This window comes from Colobus angolensis, unplaced genomic scaffold (genome assembly GCF_000951035.1).
Source record: "Colobus angolensis palliatus isolate OR3802 unplaced genomic scaffold, Cang.pa_1.0 Scaffold125, whole genome shotgun sequence".
Taxonomy (NCBI): domain Eukaryota; kingdom Metazoa; phylum Chordata; class Mammalia; order Primates; family Cercopithecidae; genus Colobus; species Colobus angolensis.
In genome coordinates, this window is record NW_012113697.1 from 4,153,982 (window position 1) to 4,169,808 (window position 15,827).

General features: G+C 42.8%; 1 protein-coding gene across 1 annotated transcript in view; it reads right to left on the reverse strand.

Moving 5' to 3' along the window:
* The window catches only part of DNAH9 (dynein, axonemal, heavy chain 9), a 392,924-nt gene that overhangs the window by 293,285 nt on the left and 83,812 nt on the right, over positions 1-15,827 (reverse strand). Inside the window, exons 18-20 of the mRNA XM_011933244.1 lie at positions 13,735-13,957; positions 12,825-12,991; positions 3,208-4,078 (exon numbers count right to left, since the gene is read on the reverse strand). Of these exons, the coding sequence (XP_011788634.1) occupies positions 3,208-4,078; positions 12,825-12,991; positions 13,735-13,957 (1,261 nt within the window). The remainder of the gene's footprint in view (positions 1-3,207; positions 4,079-12,824; positions 12,992-13,734; positions 13,958-15,827) is intronic.

A 15,827-nucleotide genomic window follows, 5' to 3' on the forward strand; every position in this document is an offset into this window, starting at 1 on the left:
GGATTTCACCATGTTGGACAGGATGGTCCCCATCTCCTGACCTCATGATCCACCTGCCTCGGCCTCCCAAAGTGCCAGGACCACAGGCGTGAGCCACCCCACCTGGCTGCAGATGGCTTTTTTATGGTCAAGGGCACTCATAGCCCTAGTGTTCAAGGATCCTCTCATTTTTCTCCTCTAACCCCACCTTATACTCACTCTCATCCTCAAGCTCAGGTATTCTTGCTTCTGTGTGCTTGGAGGGCTACATACTAGACACACCACAGCTTAAGGGACAATGGTATGTTCTGCTAAAATCAAAACAGGGCATCATGAGGTTCACCATTAAAGGGAAGATTGCAAGGAAATGAGTGACTAGAGAATTGGCCGTTTCCTCCCATCAACTGTGTGTGTGTGTGTTTCTGTGTGTGCATGCGTGTGTTTGCGTATTGGCAGGTAGAATACGAAAGGAGGGAAAAAGGAAGAAAATGACTTACCAAGTCCTGTTTTTCAACTGCCCTTTCTCTGTTGACTTTAGAAATATTTGACTTGACAGATGGAAAGTAATTCTAATTGAAGTCATTTACCTGAATGCTTACCACTTAAGCCTAATTGCCAAGCAACAGAATAACAGTTATGCATACCATTAAATTAGTGTCAGATTAACTTCGACGCTCGTTATGTTTGAATCCTGCCTGTTCCATCTAAATCATTTTTGGCTCAGGTGCGATGGTTGTAGATTTACATCTTAAGAGGATGGGACTGACTATCACTCGCATGCCTTCTCTATTATTTAACTCCCACATATTTCAGAACAGAAGGTTGGAGTGCTCAGAGTTGAAAAGGGCCCTGCTCTCTACATATATATATATAGAGAGAGAGAGGAGCTTTCTCCCTTATGAAAAGGAAAGAACTAGGAGGAAAGAAATGGAATGTGCTCACAGCAAGGGGCCCAGCAAAAAAGATCACCAAGGGTGAGGAGTTCTTGTGCTTATTCTTCATTTCCAAAGCCTAATTGTTGGTCTGTGTGGGTTCCACTTTTTTATCTTGACTAGAGTGAACTTAGAATGTGAACTGAACCTCTTGACATTAGTTAAAAAATTCAAGCGAATTCTAAAAGCCCACATCCTGTTTCATTTGTTAGTGGAACACCATTCAGGAAAAACTTTTTAGGTAAGATAGGAGCTATTTGGGGTGCATATAGAAGATTAGAAATTATCTTGCTAACCATTCTTCCTTTGGCACCCACAAGCATTCTTAAATCAATGCTGGTTTCTCAAGTATTTATAAGAGGTGAACGTTTATCAAACCTGTTCCCAACTTCATCCAACCTGCAGCATAATTTTTGTTTATAGTTTAGATTTGTGGGTGATCATTTTCTGTAGCTAAGCACACATAAAAACCAACTTGGCCTAAGTTGTGAAGGGAACCCATAGACATGAGGACAGGTAGCCCTCTTACGATTTCAAAACTTTAGAGCACATTGTCAGGATATTCATAGACCTGGTTCATGTGCCTAATAAACTGGAAGCCATCCTCTAAACCCTGGGGAAATGATACAGTATAAGAACAAGAAAGTGACTGGGCTCACGCCTGTAATCCTAGCACTTTGGGAGGCTGAGGCATCCCACTTTGAGGATCATGAGGTCAGGAGATCAAGACCATCCTGGTTAACACAGTGAAACCCTGTCTCTACTAAAAATACAAAAAAATTGGTTGGGTGTGGTGGCAGGCGCCTGTAGTCCCAGCTACTCAGGAGGCTGAGGCAGGAGGATCACTTGAATGGAGGTGGAGGTTGAGTGAGCTGTGATCGCGCCACTACACTACAGCCTAGGCAACAGAGCAAGGTGCCGTCTCAAAACAAACAAGCAAACAAAATACAAGAGGGCAAAGTAAAATATGATTCCTCAATGAGATGTTTTGCCCTAATCAAAAATAAAACAGTATCAAGGTTGTAGAAGTATCTGAAATATCTGGCATAAATGTTCAAATGAAAAAAATTAACTAGAAAATTACAATTACACTGAGAGCAATTATGTAAAAATATGTATGTACATGAACAAAAGTTGGGAAAAATTCATAATGAATGAAAATAGTTACCAGTTAGGGTGTTAGAGCCTGGTTGATTTTATTATGTTTTGAAACTGTTTCTGTTTCATTGTTATTACAGAGAAAGTAAATGTGTTTACATATTTTGTACACAAACCTGTGGCACTGTATACAGGTTAATGATACTAATTCTTCAATATTTTTAATTACAAGTTCTCAATCATCTCTCTTAAAGTTTCTGCAAGAATCTTCGCCTCTGTCCCTGACCCCTTCTAATTAAGCCTGGCCTGTTTCAATCGCTGGCATTTGAGATAAATAAAATCTGGCTTATTCAATTTTACTTAATGACAACTGCCATACAGAATTGTTTTCTATTGTTTTTCACTGCAAATATACAACCTTTAATCTACAATATTACACTAAATATGCTTTTTGGGATTAGCAGCAAAACTGTGGGCAGAATGTGCCTTAATTTCTAACCAAAGCCTGGACAGCACGTGACATTTTGGAATCAAGCTAATTTGTAAGCAAAGAACTTGCTGTACTGAAAGAATACAGAAGAAGCCCGAAGAAAAAAATTAAAAATGAATCAGAGTCCACTGAGAGAGGGGTAAATTAACGGCACATTAATTAGGACTAATTAGAAGGGGCAATCAAACACAGGGAAGGTAATAATGAGAAGAACACGTATTTTAGGGATATCCATTGTTTGGAGTTTAGCTGACAGCTGGTAGTTGGAGTGCTGGCACAGGCCAGTGGTTGATAGAATGCCGTGCTGCTGAGAAGGAACTTGAATTTGCCTGGAAATGAGACTCACTTTCAGTGGACACTTGAATTTTAATGATCCAAGAAGTAACCCGTGAGGACCTCATCCCAAAGAGCAGTAGCCAGTATTTTTTTTAATCTTTCTTATATACACATTTTTTTTTTTTCTGAATGAGATTCTTTCTTTTTCCTACCCATCTAAGGACAAACTGATTGGTGTGCATTTTGCTGTCCCTCTTTTCCTCTGCCTAACTTTTGGTGGCAGGTAAGGAGAGCATCTGTGAGAGGTGTCTTTAAGTAAAGTCAAAGCAAGGAGGCAGAAAAGGAAAGAGCCTAGACAATGCAGACACTGGGTGACCTTCCCTTCACCCTGGATCAGGGAATAGAGAGATTCTAGATTTCCTTAGCAGGTACCTGGGGGAGCTGTGCCCGAATATCTTCAGATCCAATGAATATGCTTTCCAGGTGAGTCCAGGTTCGCTGCACTTCAAACCAGATAGAGATGACAGCATCTGCTGTGGACAGCTTCTTCTGCCAGCCCGACACCTCCTCCAGGAAGAAAGCAACATACTTGGACATCACCAGGTTCTGAAGTTGAACTTGATTATCCTCCAGAACCTCTATGAGGTCCTCATCAGAGCGCAGGAGGGGGACATTGGTCCGGGGGTGGGCCTCGTACTGGAATTCCATGCCAGCCCAGGTGGTCTGCAGCTCCTTTAAGGTTTTCTCCATACCCATCTCTTTCGCAGCTTTGTCCACAATGCCCCGGACCTCGTCCTCATAGTGGTGCAGCTGGAGCTGCAGCAGGTGTGCTAGGGTGGTGTCCTGGTCCATAGTGAAGCTCACACCAGTGGCCTGCATCAGCTGCCTCCAGTGCCGCTCCCGGATGGCTGGATTCTGCAGCTCGGCTACTGCCCTCAGGGAGCTCAGCATGTTCCACACAGTGTTTTCCAGGCCTGTGAATGCATCCCAGGACCTGACCTCCTTGTCCAGGTTTCGGATATGCCAGACAAACTGTTTGCACTCCAACTCCATGGCTTCCACCTTGATATCCCTCCAGGGTGTGGTCTCCCAGGCATGGATACTGGAGGTCACCATTCCAATGGTGTCCCAGAGCTCCTTCAGTTGGCAGACCTCCTTCCTGCACTGCCTCAGCTGCTTATAGTCAGGGACATTGACTTCGAATAAGCTGGCAGACCCAGAAATGGAGGCCATAGTGGATTCCATCTGCTGGATCTCGATGTGCCTGGCATCCAGCATTTGATGAGGGTGGATGCTATCAAACCTACAAAACACAGTGTGTTCCTTTGTAAGTATGGCATGCAGGGGCCCATCTCCTAGCATCTCTAAGGTAGCAACCAGCTGAAATATTTAAATGCTTGGTGTTTTAGGAAAGAGCAGTGGCTTTCACCAAAAACATCATTTTCACCAAAGCAAAGAATGTCTTTTCTTCACAGGATTTTCTTTTGGGGAAAAAAAGACATTCAGGATGGACTGCAGTGGAGTGGGCATTGGAGGAAGGGCAATTCAAGAACATTATGCTTGGATGTTCTCCACCCAGGTCTAGAAGGGAACACCCCCTTATCCAAGCCCCTTTAGACTCTACCCTTCATCTAGCTGTTGGTTCTGAAGACCACTTGACACAAAAGAGCACTGTCATATTACAGCAGAAGTTGGAAAGCCAAGGGCCCTGCCAGGAACTTAGTGATAGGAGATTTTGTTTTTTTTCTTTTGAGACAGAGTCTCACTCTGTCGCCCAGGCTAGAGTACAATGGTGTGATCTCGGCTCACTGCAACCTCTGCCTCCCGGGTTCAAGCAATTATCTGCCTCAGTCTCCCAAACAGCTGGGATTACAGGCACCCACTACGATGCCTGGCTAATTTTTGTATTTTTAGTAGAGACGGGGTTTCACCATGTCGGCCAGGCTGGTCTTGAACTTCTGACCTCGCGATCCACCCGCCTTGGCCTCCCAAAGTGCTGGGATTACAGGCGCAAGCCACCAAGCCCAGCTTGGTAGGCGATCTTTAAGTGGGAGAGCTGGGACTCAGGAGCCCAACCTTGACCCTCCCTCCATTGATCACTCTGGGGCAGTGGCTATCAGCCTCGGCTGCATATCAGGATCTTCTGAAAGCTTTGAAAGATCCCCATGTCCAGACAGCTCTATGGACCAACTAAACCAGAATCACTGGGCGTGGGACCCAGGCACACTCCACAGGTGATTTCCATTTGTCAGGAGAGTGTCATCATTCAAGGTGAAGCTCACACTGGTGCCTGCATCAGCTTCAGGCAACAGCACTCCACACTGGAGAACCATTGTGAGTGGCCATGAAGACTGGCTACAAAGCCCGTGATAGATAATCGTGGTCACTTTCCTTCACTGTGTGCCTCAAGTCTGGCTCCTCATCTTCGTGAGCTCTCCTCCAAGCGGTCCCTGATCTAACTTTTCTGCCTTTACCCTTCCCTAGCCCATTCTCTTCTGCATCCTGGGGCAGCCTCCGGGTCTGCACTTGACACATATGAGCACCATTTCTAGCTTTTTCGTTCACATTTCCTCATCCTCTTCTCTCCAGTGTTTACGGCATGCATGCACCCGAAACTGCTTCTAATCCTTATAAATGTGGACAGACTTTATGCTGCCACCCCACAAAGCATGTATTCCTGCATAGTGTTTTCCCCAACATAAGACCCTACATGCAAAGGAACCCATGTAGGCAGATGGCTTTTTTATGGTCAAGGGCACTCATAGCCCTAGTGTTCAAGGATCCTCTCATTTTTCTCCTCTAACCCCACCTTATACTCACTCTCATCCTCAAGCTCAGGTATTCTTGCTTCTGTGTGCTTGGAGGGCTACATACTAGACACACCACAGCTTAAGGGACAATGGTATGTTCTGCTAAAATCAAAACAGGGCATCATGAGGTTCACCATTAAAGGGAAGATTGCAAGGAAATGAGTGACTAGAGAATTGGCCGTTTCCTCCCATCAACTGTGTGTGTGTGTGTTTCTGTGTGTGCATGCGTGTGTTTGCGTATTGGCAGGTAGAATACGAAAGGAGGGAAAAAGGAAGAAAATGACTTACCAAGTCCTGTTTTTCAACTGCCCTTTCTCTGTTGACTTTAGAAATATTTGACTTGACAGATGGAAAGTAATTCTAATTGAAGTCATTTACCTGAATGCTTACCACTTAAGCCTAATTGCCAAGCAACAGAATAACAGTTATGCATACCATTAAATTAGTGTCAGATTAACTTCGACGCTCGTTATGTTTGAATCCTGCCTGTTCCATCTAAATCATTTTTGGCTCAGGTGCGATGGTTGTAGATTTACATCTTAAGAGGATGGGACTGACTATCACTCGCATGCCTTCTCTATTATTTAACTCCCACATATTTCAGAACAGAAGGTTGGAGTGCTCAGAGTTGAAAAGGGCCCTGCTCTCTACATATATATATATAGAGAGAGAGAGGAGCTTTCTCCCTTATGAAAAGGAAAGAACTAGGAGGAAAGAAATGGAATGTGCTCACAGCAAGGGGCCCAGCAAAAAAGATCACCAAGGGTGAGGAGTTCTTGTGCTTATTCTTCATTTCCAAAGCCTAATTGTTGGTCTGTGTGGGTTCCACTTTTTTATCTTGACTAGAGTGAACTTAGAATGTGAACTGAACCTCTTGACATTAGTTAAAAAATTCAAGCGAATTCTAAAAGCCCACATCCTGTTTCATTTGTTAGTGGAACACCATTCAGGAAAAACTTTTTAGGTAAGATAGGAGCTATTTGGGGTGCATATAGAAGATTAGAAATTATCTTGCTAACCATTCTTCCTTTGGCACCCACAAGCATTCTTAAATCAATGCTGGTTTCTCAAGTATTTATAAGAGGTGAACGTTTATCAAACCTGTTCCCAACTTCATCCAACCTGCAGCATAATTTTTGTTTATAGTTTAGATTTGTGGGTGATCATTTTCTGTAGCTAAGCACACATAAAAACCAACTTGGCCTAAGTTGTGAAGGGAACCCATAGACATGAGGACAGGTAGCCCTCTTACGATTTCAAAACTTTAGAGCACATTGTCAGGATATTCATAGACCTGGTTCATGTGCCTAATAAACTGGAAGCCATCCTCTAAACCCTGGGGAAATGATACAGTATAAGAACAAGAAAGTGACTGGGCTCACGCCTGTAATCCTAGCACTTTGGGAGGCTGAGGCATCCCACTTTGAGGATCATGAGGTCAGGAGATCAAGACCATCCTGGTTAACACAGTGAAACCCTGTCTCTACTAAAAATACAAAAAAATTGGTTGGGTGTGGTGGCAGGCGCCTGTAGTCCCAGCTACTCAGGAGGCTGAGGCAGGAGAATGGCATGAACCTGGGAGGCGGAGGTTGCAGTGGGCCGAGATCGCGCCACTGTACTCCAGCCTGGGCGACAGAATGAGACTCTGTCTCAAAAAATAAAAATAAAAAAAAATTAAAAAAAAAAGAACAAGAAAGTAATAGGTGGGAAAAGGGTGGGTTGAGTCTCTGAAGTTGAAATAATAAGGCAAAAGTATTTTACTCTGAAAGAGAAATGCCTGGAAAGCTTGGATGAATAAAACAATAATTACAAGAAATGAAAATATGGTGCTCATGCATTTGATCGTGGAAAAATGACTCATTCAGGCCTGACCCAGATGTGAGCCTGGAGAGAGAGGAATAAATGAGTTATGTTGATTCCTGGGACATTGGCTGTTGGTAAATGTGAACCTCAGTACCGTCCGTATCTGTATATACCATGAACGGCGTCACACCTCTCCTTGATACCCACCAGGTAGCATAAAACTCAATGTGTCTCATGCCTGTAATCCCAGCACTTTCGGAAGCCGAGGAGGGTGGATCACGAGGTCAGGAAATCGAGACCATCCTGGCTAACACGGTGAAACCCCGTCTCTACTAAAAATACAAAAAAGTAGCCAGGCGTGGTGGTGGGCGCCCATAGTCCCAGCTACTCGGGAGGCTGAGGCAGGAGTATCAGTATCACTTGAACCTGGGAGGTGGAGGTTGCAGTGAGCCAAGATCCTGCCACTGCACTTCAGTCTGGGTGACAGAACGAGACTCTGTCTCAAAAAAAAAAAAAAAAAAAAAAAAAATTAATGTGTCCAACCCAGACTTTGCAAGGCTCAGTCCTTCCAATTCTGTGACCACCTCAGTGAACAGTGGGACAAGAGCTCTTCCCACCACTTGTCCAAGCTGGAAGGTGAAAAATCCCCTTGCACTCTCCTTCTCTCCCATCTCCCACATTCAGTCAATCCTGCAGATATTCTCCTAAATCTCTCTGCAATCCATTTTCCCTCTCCCTCATCTCTGCCACTGCTTCTGATCAGGCCTCACCACTTCTCATCTGGGCTGTTGGAACCACTCTCCCATTGAGCACCTCGTCTTGAGCCTACCTTGCCCCACTCTGTTCTCCATGGCCATGAGAAGGTGGTCTTTATATTATGTTTTTGTCATACTTAGACTCCTCAGTGGCTGAGATTATGGTCAAAATATGGCCCTCCTCCATTCTCCTCTCCTACTTCCTGCATCCGAGTCATACACATATGCAGTTTTCCAGCTGTTTCTTACATTTTCATCCTTCTGCATCTTCCTATGTGCTATTTCCTTTGCCCAGAATATCCTCATTTTCTAACTCTTTTTTCTCCCCCTGAAAGAGCTCTTACTTACCACTGGCTATGGCTCACCATGACAAGCACCATGTTCTTCAGGAGGTGTGAACTGCCTCCCCTGGCAGGATTAAAGCTGGTTCCCAGTGCGCATGCCTTATTGCTCATTTTTGAAATGGTCCCGGAGGTTATAAGTCCTTGAGGTCAGGAAAGGTGTATCATCTCAAAATCCTAACAGCTACACCATTTTTTGCTGATTCCACTGTTTAGACCACAACCTCATCTACTCCACGAAAGCTTAAATCATGGGAATGAGTCAGATTAACTGGAAGAACAGGATCAAGCTGAATGAATGACATATCTTAGGATACCGACACGTCCCTGGGAGGTTTAATGACGAATACTGCCCTTTTCTGCAGTTATGGAAAAGACAATAGGCACTGTGTAAGAAGAACAAAAGCGTTTCTTTCCTCATGACTGCTGCCTTGGGCTATGTGGAAAGCTGTTTTCTCTAGTTGTCATGTAGGACAGCACCCCATGGAAGGTACCTTCAAGAAAGCCCTTCCAGCCATTCATAGAATCTGGTTGCCTGCTGAAAACACAAATGGTCTTCGTTGAGCTGGAGCTCACAGAGATAGGTTATTTTGACTCAGTAATCCCTCGATTACTTCGGTCTTGATGTGGGTAAGAAGATTGTATGTTACCGTGCCATTTCTTAAGGTCAGGAGGACTGTGCTCAAGGTCAGGAAGATCAAAAGGTGAAACTCCACTAGAGCATGAGGGCATTCCTTTCATTCAAGAGGGAGAACTGGTCACCAGCTTTAAGAGTTGCACAAAGCCCTTGAATCTGAGTAGGATGATTTAGCCAATGACTGTGGTGACAGCTCGGCTAGAAATGTGGTGTTATAATTTAGAGTTAAGAACTAAAGGAGGACCTGAAATTTGACCTTGACATGAAGAACCTCAACCTATGCAACCTAACTTCACACAGCACCTGTCAGACTGCAAGGGCTTAAGAAGACACTCAGGTTTTTTTTTCTCTCTCCTCAAAGACGAGAACATTCAAAACTGAGCTTAACCTGTGTAACCTAATCAGGAGCAGAAACTTGCATCCACAGAGAAACGTACCAGGGTCTGCAATTTAGAAATTCAGAAATGATCTAAAAGTGAAGAAACCAGAATTAAACTCAAACTTGAATTCACGTAAAAATGTACCAGGGTCTGCAACTTAGAAATTCATAAATAACTTAACAGTTGAGCAACCAGATTTAAACTCACATGCCACAGACAATACCTACAAATTTTGAACACTTGCACATACCAAACTAAGAAAGAAAACAAAACACATAAGTTGACATCCACTGAGATTCGCTTTAGCAATAAATCTACGACTCCATTTTAGCTCTGATGTTTTTCTTGACAAAAAGAGAAATACATCAAAATTGCAGAAATGTTTGGTTTCCCAGCAGTTCTTTTCAAAGCATCCTCTTCCAGGGATTCATCTGCATGTCAAATTAGCAGATGTGAATTTGGAACACCCAGCTTAGAGTAGCAGTATCCTCACAGCCAGCAGATACAAGTGCAAAGAAAGAAAAACGAACACAACTATCAAATATAAATAAAATGAAAAAACAAACAGGAGCTGATCAATACAAAAAATATACCCATGAAGCCGGAATAGTGAATTTCGAACAGACACAAAAGCACACCAATGCTGTTTCCCTTTCCAGCAGTCTTAGAAGTCTCTTTGGGAAGATACTTCCCACAATATCTTTGAATATTTTTCTTTTTTGAAATGATTTTAAGAGACTGTTGGGCTGGGCGTGGTGGCTCACGCCTGTAATTCCAGCACTTTGGGAGGCCAAGGTGGGTGGATCACGAGGTCAGGAGTTTGGGACCAGCCTGACCAACATGGTGAAACTCCGCCTCTACTAAAAATACAAAAATTAGCTGGGCGTGGTCGCGGGCGCCTGTAATCCCAGATACTCAGGAGGCTGAGACAGGAGAATCGCTTGAACCCGGGAGGCAGAGGTTGCAGTGAGCTGAGATCGTGCCGTTGCACTCCAGCCTGGGAGACAGAGTGAGACTCTGTCTCAAAAAAAAAAAAAAAAAAAAAAGAGAGACTGTTGGTGCAAAAATACTAATGTCTATTTTTATGGCTGTTGTCTTTGGTATGGTTATTGTTAACACTAAGTAGTATTACCCAGCTGGAGAACTTACCTCCCTCAGCAGTTTTGGCTCTGAAATGGTGCTCAATTTCAAAAACTCAATTGCATGCCCAAAAAAGAGTCAAAGGAATAAGCCTCAGACTCTGAAAGACAGTCCCCAAAGGAGTCTACAAGGGTTTTGAGCAACAGATGATTCTTTGGAACAAGGGTGTGGCTCCTAAGGCAACGATTCTAAAGGGATGCAGACTTAGGAGTTATATTAGGAGTTATATTCCTCTACATGATTGCCTGAAAGGAAACCAATTACTTCCCTTTAGGGTGGTGGTTTCCAAACTTGGGTGCACATTGGAGTTCCTGGAGCTTCCAAAATACTGATTCACAGGTCTTGCCTCCAGAAAGTCTAACTTTGTTGGTATACAGGGCAGACTGGGCATTGGGAGTTTTAAAATCTCTCCAGGTGATTCTAATGTGCAGCCCAAAAGGCAGCACATTGCTTTAGAGTCATATGTTTTGTATATTTATATCTTATGTCTGTTTTACACACTTGTCCTTCCCTGCCTCTTAACCTACTCATCTTATTCTCTGTTACCCCAGGTATAATGCTTGAGAGATAGCAACTGCTTAATAAATGTTTGAAGAATGAATGGTAAAAATAGGATTGACAGGTTGGGTGAGCAACCATCTGGTTTGCCCAGAACAGAGGTGCTTCCTAAGACATGAGCATGCTTGTACTCTCAGCTACTCAGGAGGCTGAGGTGAGAGGATTGTTTGAACCCAAGGAGTTCAAGGCAGCAGGCTATGATCATGCTGCTGCACTCCAGCCTGGGTGACAGAGCAAGACGCTATCTCGAAAATGCTGCTATCTCCCAAGCGTTATGCTTGGAGTTACAGAGAATAAGATGAGTATGTTAAGAGGCAGGGAAGGACATGTGTGTAAAACAGACATAAGATATAAATATATAAAACATACAACTCTAGAGCAATGTGCTGCCGTTTGGGCTGCACATTTAGAATCACCTGGAGAGATTTTAAAACTCCCAAACAACAACCAGAACAGTGCTGGGCAAACCAGTATGGTTTTTCACCATAGTACCAGGCACGATGCTAGACACTTTCAAGAATGATCTCTTTAATTCAAGCCACAACTATATGCGGTGGACACTAGTATTATCTACATTTTATAGATGGGGAATCTGGAGCACAAAGGTATTAAGTAACTTTATCATAACATAAGAAGTAAGTAGAAGACCTGAAATTAGACCCCAGGCCACCTGAATCTAGCATCTATGCACTTAATTTTTATTGGACTTTGTTCCAGTGAAGTTGTATTTTTTTGTTTGTTTGGTTTGTTGCTTTAATATTTCTGTGGGCAAGTAACCTTTGAAAATGAAAACATTCCTCACTGTGAGCATTGAGAATTTTCCAGTTTGGAGATGTCGAAGTCCGTCTACCCAGCACTATAGAGGAGATCCAGCAAGAAATGAAGCTCAAGGAAGCAGGAAACAAATCACAGAGCTGAAGCGTTGGGGCAAAGGGCACCCAATGTAGCTGGCGCATCAGCAGATGTAGGACTATTCAGCGCCAGCTTGGCCTCCTGGTTGGAGCCCTTGATGCTGAGAAGTGGACCAGAAGCAGACCACTTCACCACGGGAGGAAACCCCTGAGAAAGGAGCCCAGGTGTGTGCAGTGTGGGTACGGGTGAATGGTGTTATCCATCCTAGAGTTGCTTTGTTTATGTAAAGACCTGTCATAACAAGCAGGGAGGTGTCTCAACCAAGCGGAGAGAAACCCCCTGAAGAAAACCTTCACCTAAATCCTTCCTTTATGCTGCCAAAATGAAATGTGCTGTAAAATTTTAAAAATTCCATCAGCCACTTTTTAAAACCAAAAGAGCAGTCTGTGAGAACTTAGAATGCTAAATGTTTAGTAAAATCCTAGTAATTATACCACCTATCATCCCTTTACAAACTTGGAGGCACAAAGATGCTTCTCGATATATACGCATCTTTTTAAGGCAAGATATTTCTACAATCCTTGGTCCGTACGGGTCATGATAGGATTCGGTCCACATTAGCACCACGTTTCAACCAAAGGTCCTAAATGGGAAGGAAGATTATTAACTGGTCTGCAGCTGCTGGAAGAATACACACATTCAACAAAAAGATTATCCGTGACTCAAAGACTGCAGTGTTCAGAGAAAGAGAGGCAGCAGTGTTTGGCCCATACCTGAACGGGGCTTCTTTGTGGAATCGCTCCCAGAATTGCTGCTGTTCTGCATCGAAGGCTGTGCACCTCTGGCGGAGGAGTGTCACTTCATTTGCTTGCAGTGGGGCCACCTGCTGCTTCACAGTAATGGCCACCTTTTTTATGTTGTTCCATTTCTCAGGCAGCTCCTGCAAAGGAAACCTCAGTGTGGTCAGATTCCCAAGGCGCTCTTGCCTTTCCCATAGTCCTGAGCTGGACAGAGCCCAGATGCTGCCATCTGTGTTACAAGATGATACGATGATGTGGTGGTGTCATCTTCCCATTACCTACAATCTGCCCTCCACCCACTCTTCCTTGACTTCCTTCCGCAGCTGCTCTCAACTATTACCTACTGTTCACTCAACACTAACCTTCTTGCTCTCAACCTCTGGCCCTCTAAGCCCTCTAAATTTGTGAAAACTTGCAATGCTAAAGAGACTTTTAGATTTTTCTTAAAGGAAGACATTTCTACAATCTTCGGTTTCTATTGCTTCTACTGTATTTCTACTGAAACTACATTAACCCCTTCCCTTTTCTATATTCTTCAGGATTGCTTGGTTATTTTCTTTTATGTCCCACATTTCCTCTTGGACCATCTTAACAAATTTCAGATCTGCTTTTTTTTCTCAACCAAAACACTGGTTCATTTCTATGGAAAAAAATTATCCATCTTAATTCTTCCAAATATCTCCAGCATTGCCTTCTCCCATATGTATTGAGTTTTCAGAATTTGTTAGATATTACAAATATGCTGCACATTATAGTTCCAAAACATAGATCTTGAGTCAGCTCCAAGCCCTGTTTTTCATTTGCTATACCCCACTTTAACCCATTCTGAAATCCTAAAATGTTCTGTCTATTTCTTTTATAAGGAAGACATAAATGCACTGACCTCCAGCTGCTTAAACACTGTTTCTGGCAATTCTTGTTCATAGGTCTTCAGCAATTCAAGAGTCTGCTTTAAGGGCTCAAACATCTCATCAGTGTTACTCTGTCGTTCTTTCACAGCCATAAGGTGTCCCATGATCTCAACCAAGCCTTGGAAATCTCCTTTTTCAACTTTCTTGAGTAAGCCGCTCTCACTATTCTTTATAAATGCTTCAAGGTTGGCCAAGCTAATCAACACAAAGAGAACATGAGGAGCCATTCTCGTTTTACTCCTCGAAAGGAAGATGTATTGATTTCCCCAACAAAAATATCTATCATTATAAAAATCCTACCACATGCCCAATACTTTGCTAAGCACTCTGCGTAGACTATGCTCTGATGTTAAGAATATGGCCTGTTGCACAAGGTGTCAAGGTTATGAATGGCAAAGACTGAGGCCTGTCCTGCAATGGAGGAGACTCAGGAGGAGACATGACATCTAAATGTAATGTGTGATTTGGATAGAATCAAAAATGGAGTTCATTTCAGAGGTTCTCTGAGCACACTCAAAATCTGTGATAGTGTGTAGACCTTGGTATTGAATGCTGGATTCAGAGAAGTGGCAAAATTTATGAAGTGGATAACATGAGAATTATGGCTTGAGATAGTATTGCTTTGTGAAAAGAAGCATAGAAAAAGCTTCTAAGAGGTGTTTGCTGGCAATGCAAAAATGATCATATGTTCATGGAGAATTCCAGGAGAAAGAAGCTAATAATTTTCAGTAGGCCTTTGTATCACTTTACTATATGGCAGGAAGAAACAAATATTTGTAAGTTGACAAATCAAAAAGTGTCTTAAGATTATACTCTAGGCCGGGCGCGGTGGCTCAAGCCTGTAATCCCAGCACTTTGGGAGGCCGAGACGGGCAGATCACAAGGTCAGGAGATCGAGAAAATCCTGGCTAACAAGGTGAAACCCCGTCTCTACTAAAAAAAAATACAAAAAACTAGCCGGGCGAGGTGGCGGGCGCCTGTAGTCCCAGCTACACGGGAGACTGAGGCAGGAGAATGGCGTAAACCTGGGAGGCGGAGCTTGCAGTGAGCCAAGATCCGGCCACTGCACTCCAGCCTGGGCGACAGAGCGAGACTCCGTCTCAAAAAAAAAAAAAAAAAAAAAAAAGATTATACTCTAATAAACATATTCTAAAACTTAGTAAATAAAAGAGAAGGCTTAAAATGTGAAAAATAACAAAGAATAAAACCAAGCAAGCAAAATTATAAAATAACGGAGAAGATCTAAAAATGGAAAATACAATTATAATTTAAATTTCAACAAAGCTGAAAGGGAATTCAACTGCTATATGATATACATGCAGATGTTTCTAAACTGCAGGGTAGAAAGAGAAAAAAGGAAAAACATGCAAGTTATTAAAAGACAGGAGATAATGAAAACATCACATGTAAGTATAACAAAAGTGCCAGAAGAACAAAATAGAACAAGCGAGAAGCAACATGTGAGAAGAGTCTGGCTAAATATTTTCTAGAATTGCCGAAAGATGCTCAATGTAAGATCAAGAAAGCCCGACAAATCCCAAGCAGAAGAAATGTAAAGGAACCCTCATATAAATACTTCACTATGAAACTACAGATTACCAAAAGAAAAAAATAATCTTAAAATTAGCTTCAGAGCTAAGACAAGTTTCTTAAAACAATGACAGCACACACACACACACACAAAACTAGATTGATAACTACTCGGCAACAAAAATGGAAGCCAGGACACAATAGAATAATATTTTCAATAATCAAAGAGAATTTATGTTATTCTTGAATTCTCTCCTCCACAAAACTATTTTTAAAGAACAAGGGCAAAATAAATACATTTCAGACAAAGAAAGAATGGGAGCACTTCATCAATAGACCTTTACTAAAGCCATTCCTAATGGAATATACCTCAGTCAGATGTCTGGACTATAGAGCAATAATGGTAAGTATGTTGGTTAATCTAAATAGGAGGCCGAGGCAGGGAGATCACAAGGTCAGGAGTTTGAGACCAGCCTGATCAACATGACGAAATCCTATCTCTACTAAAAATACAAAAACTAGCCAGGCATGGTGG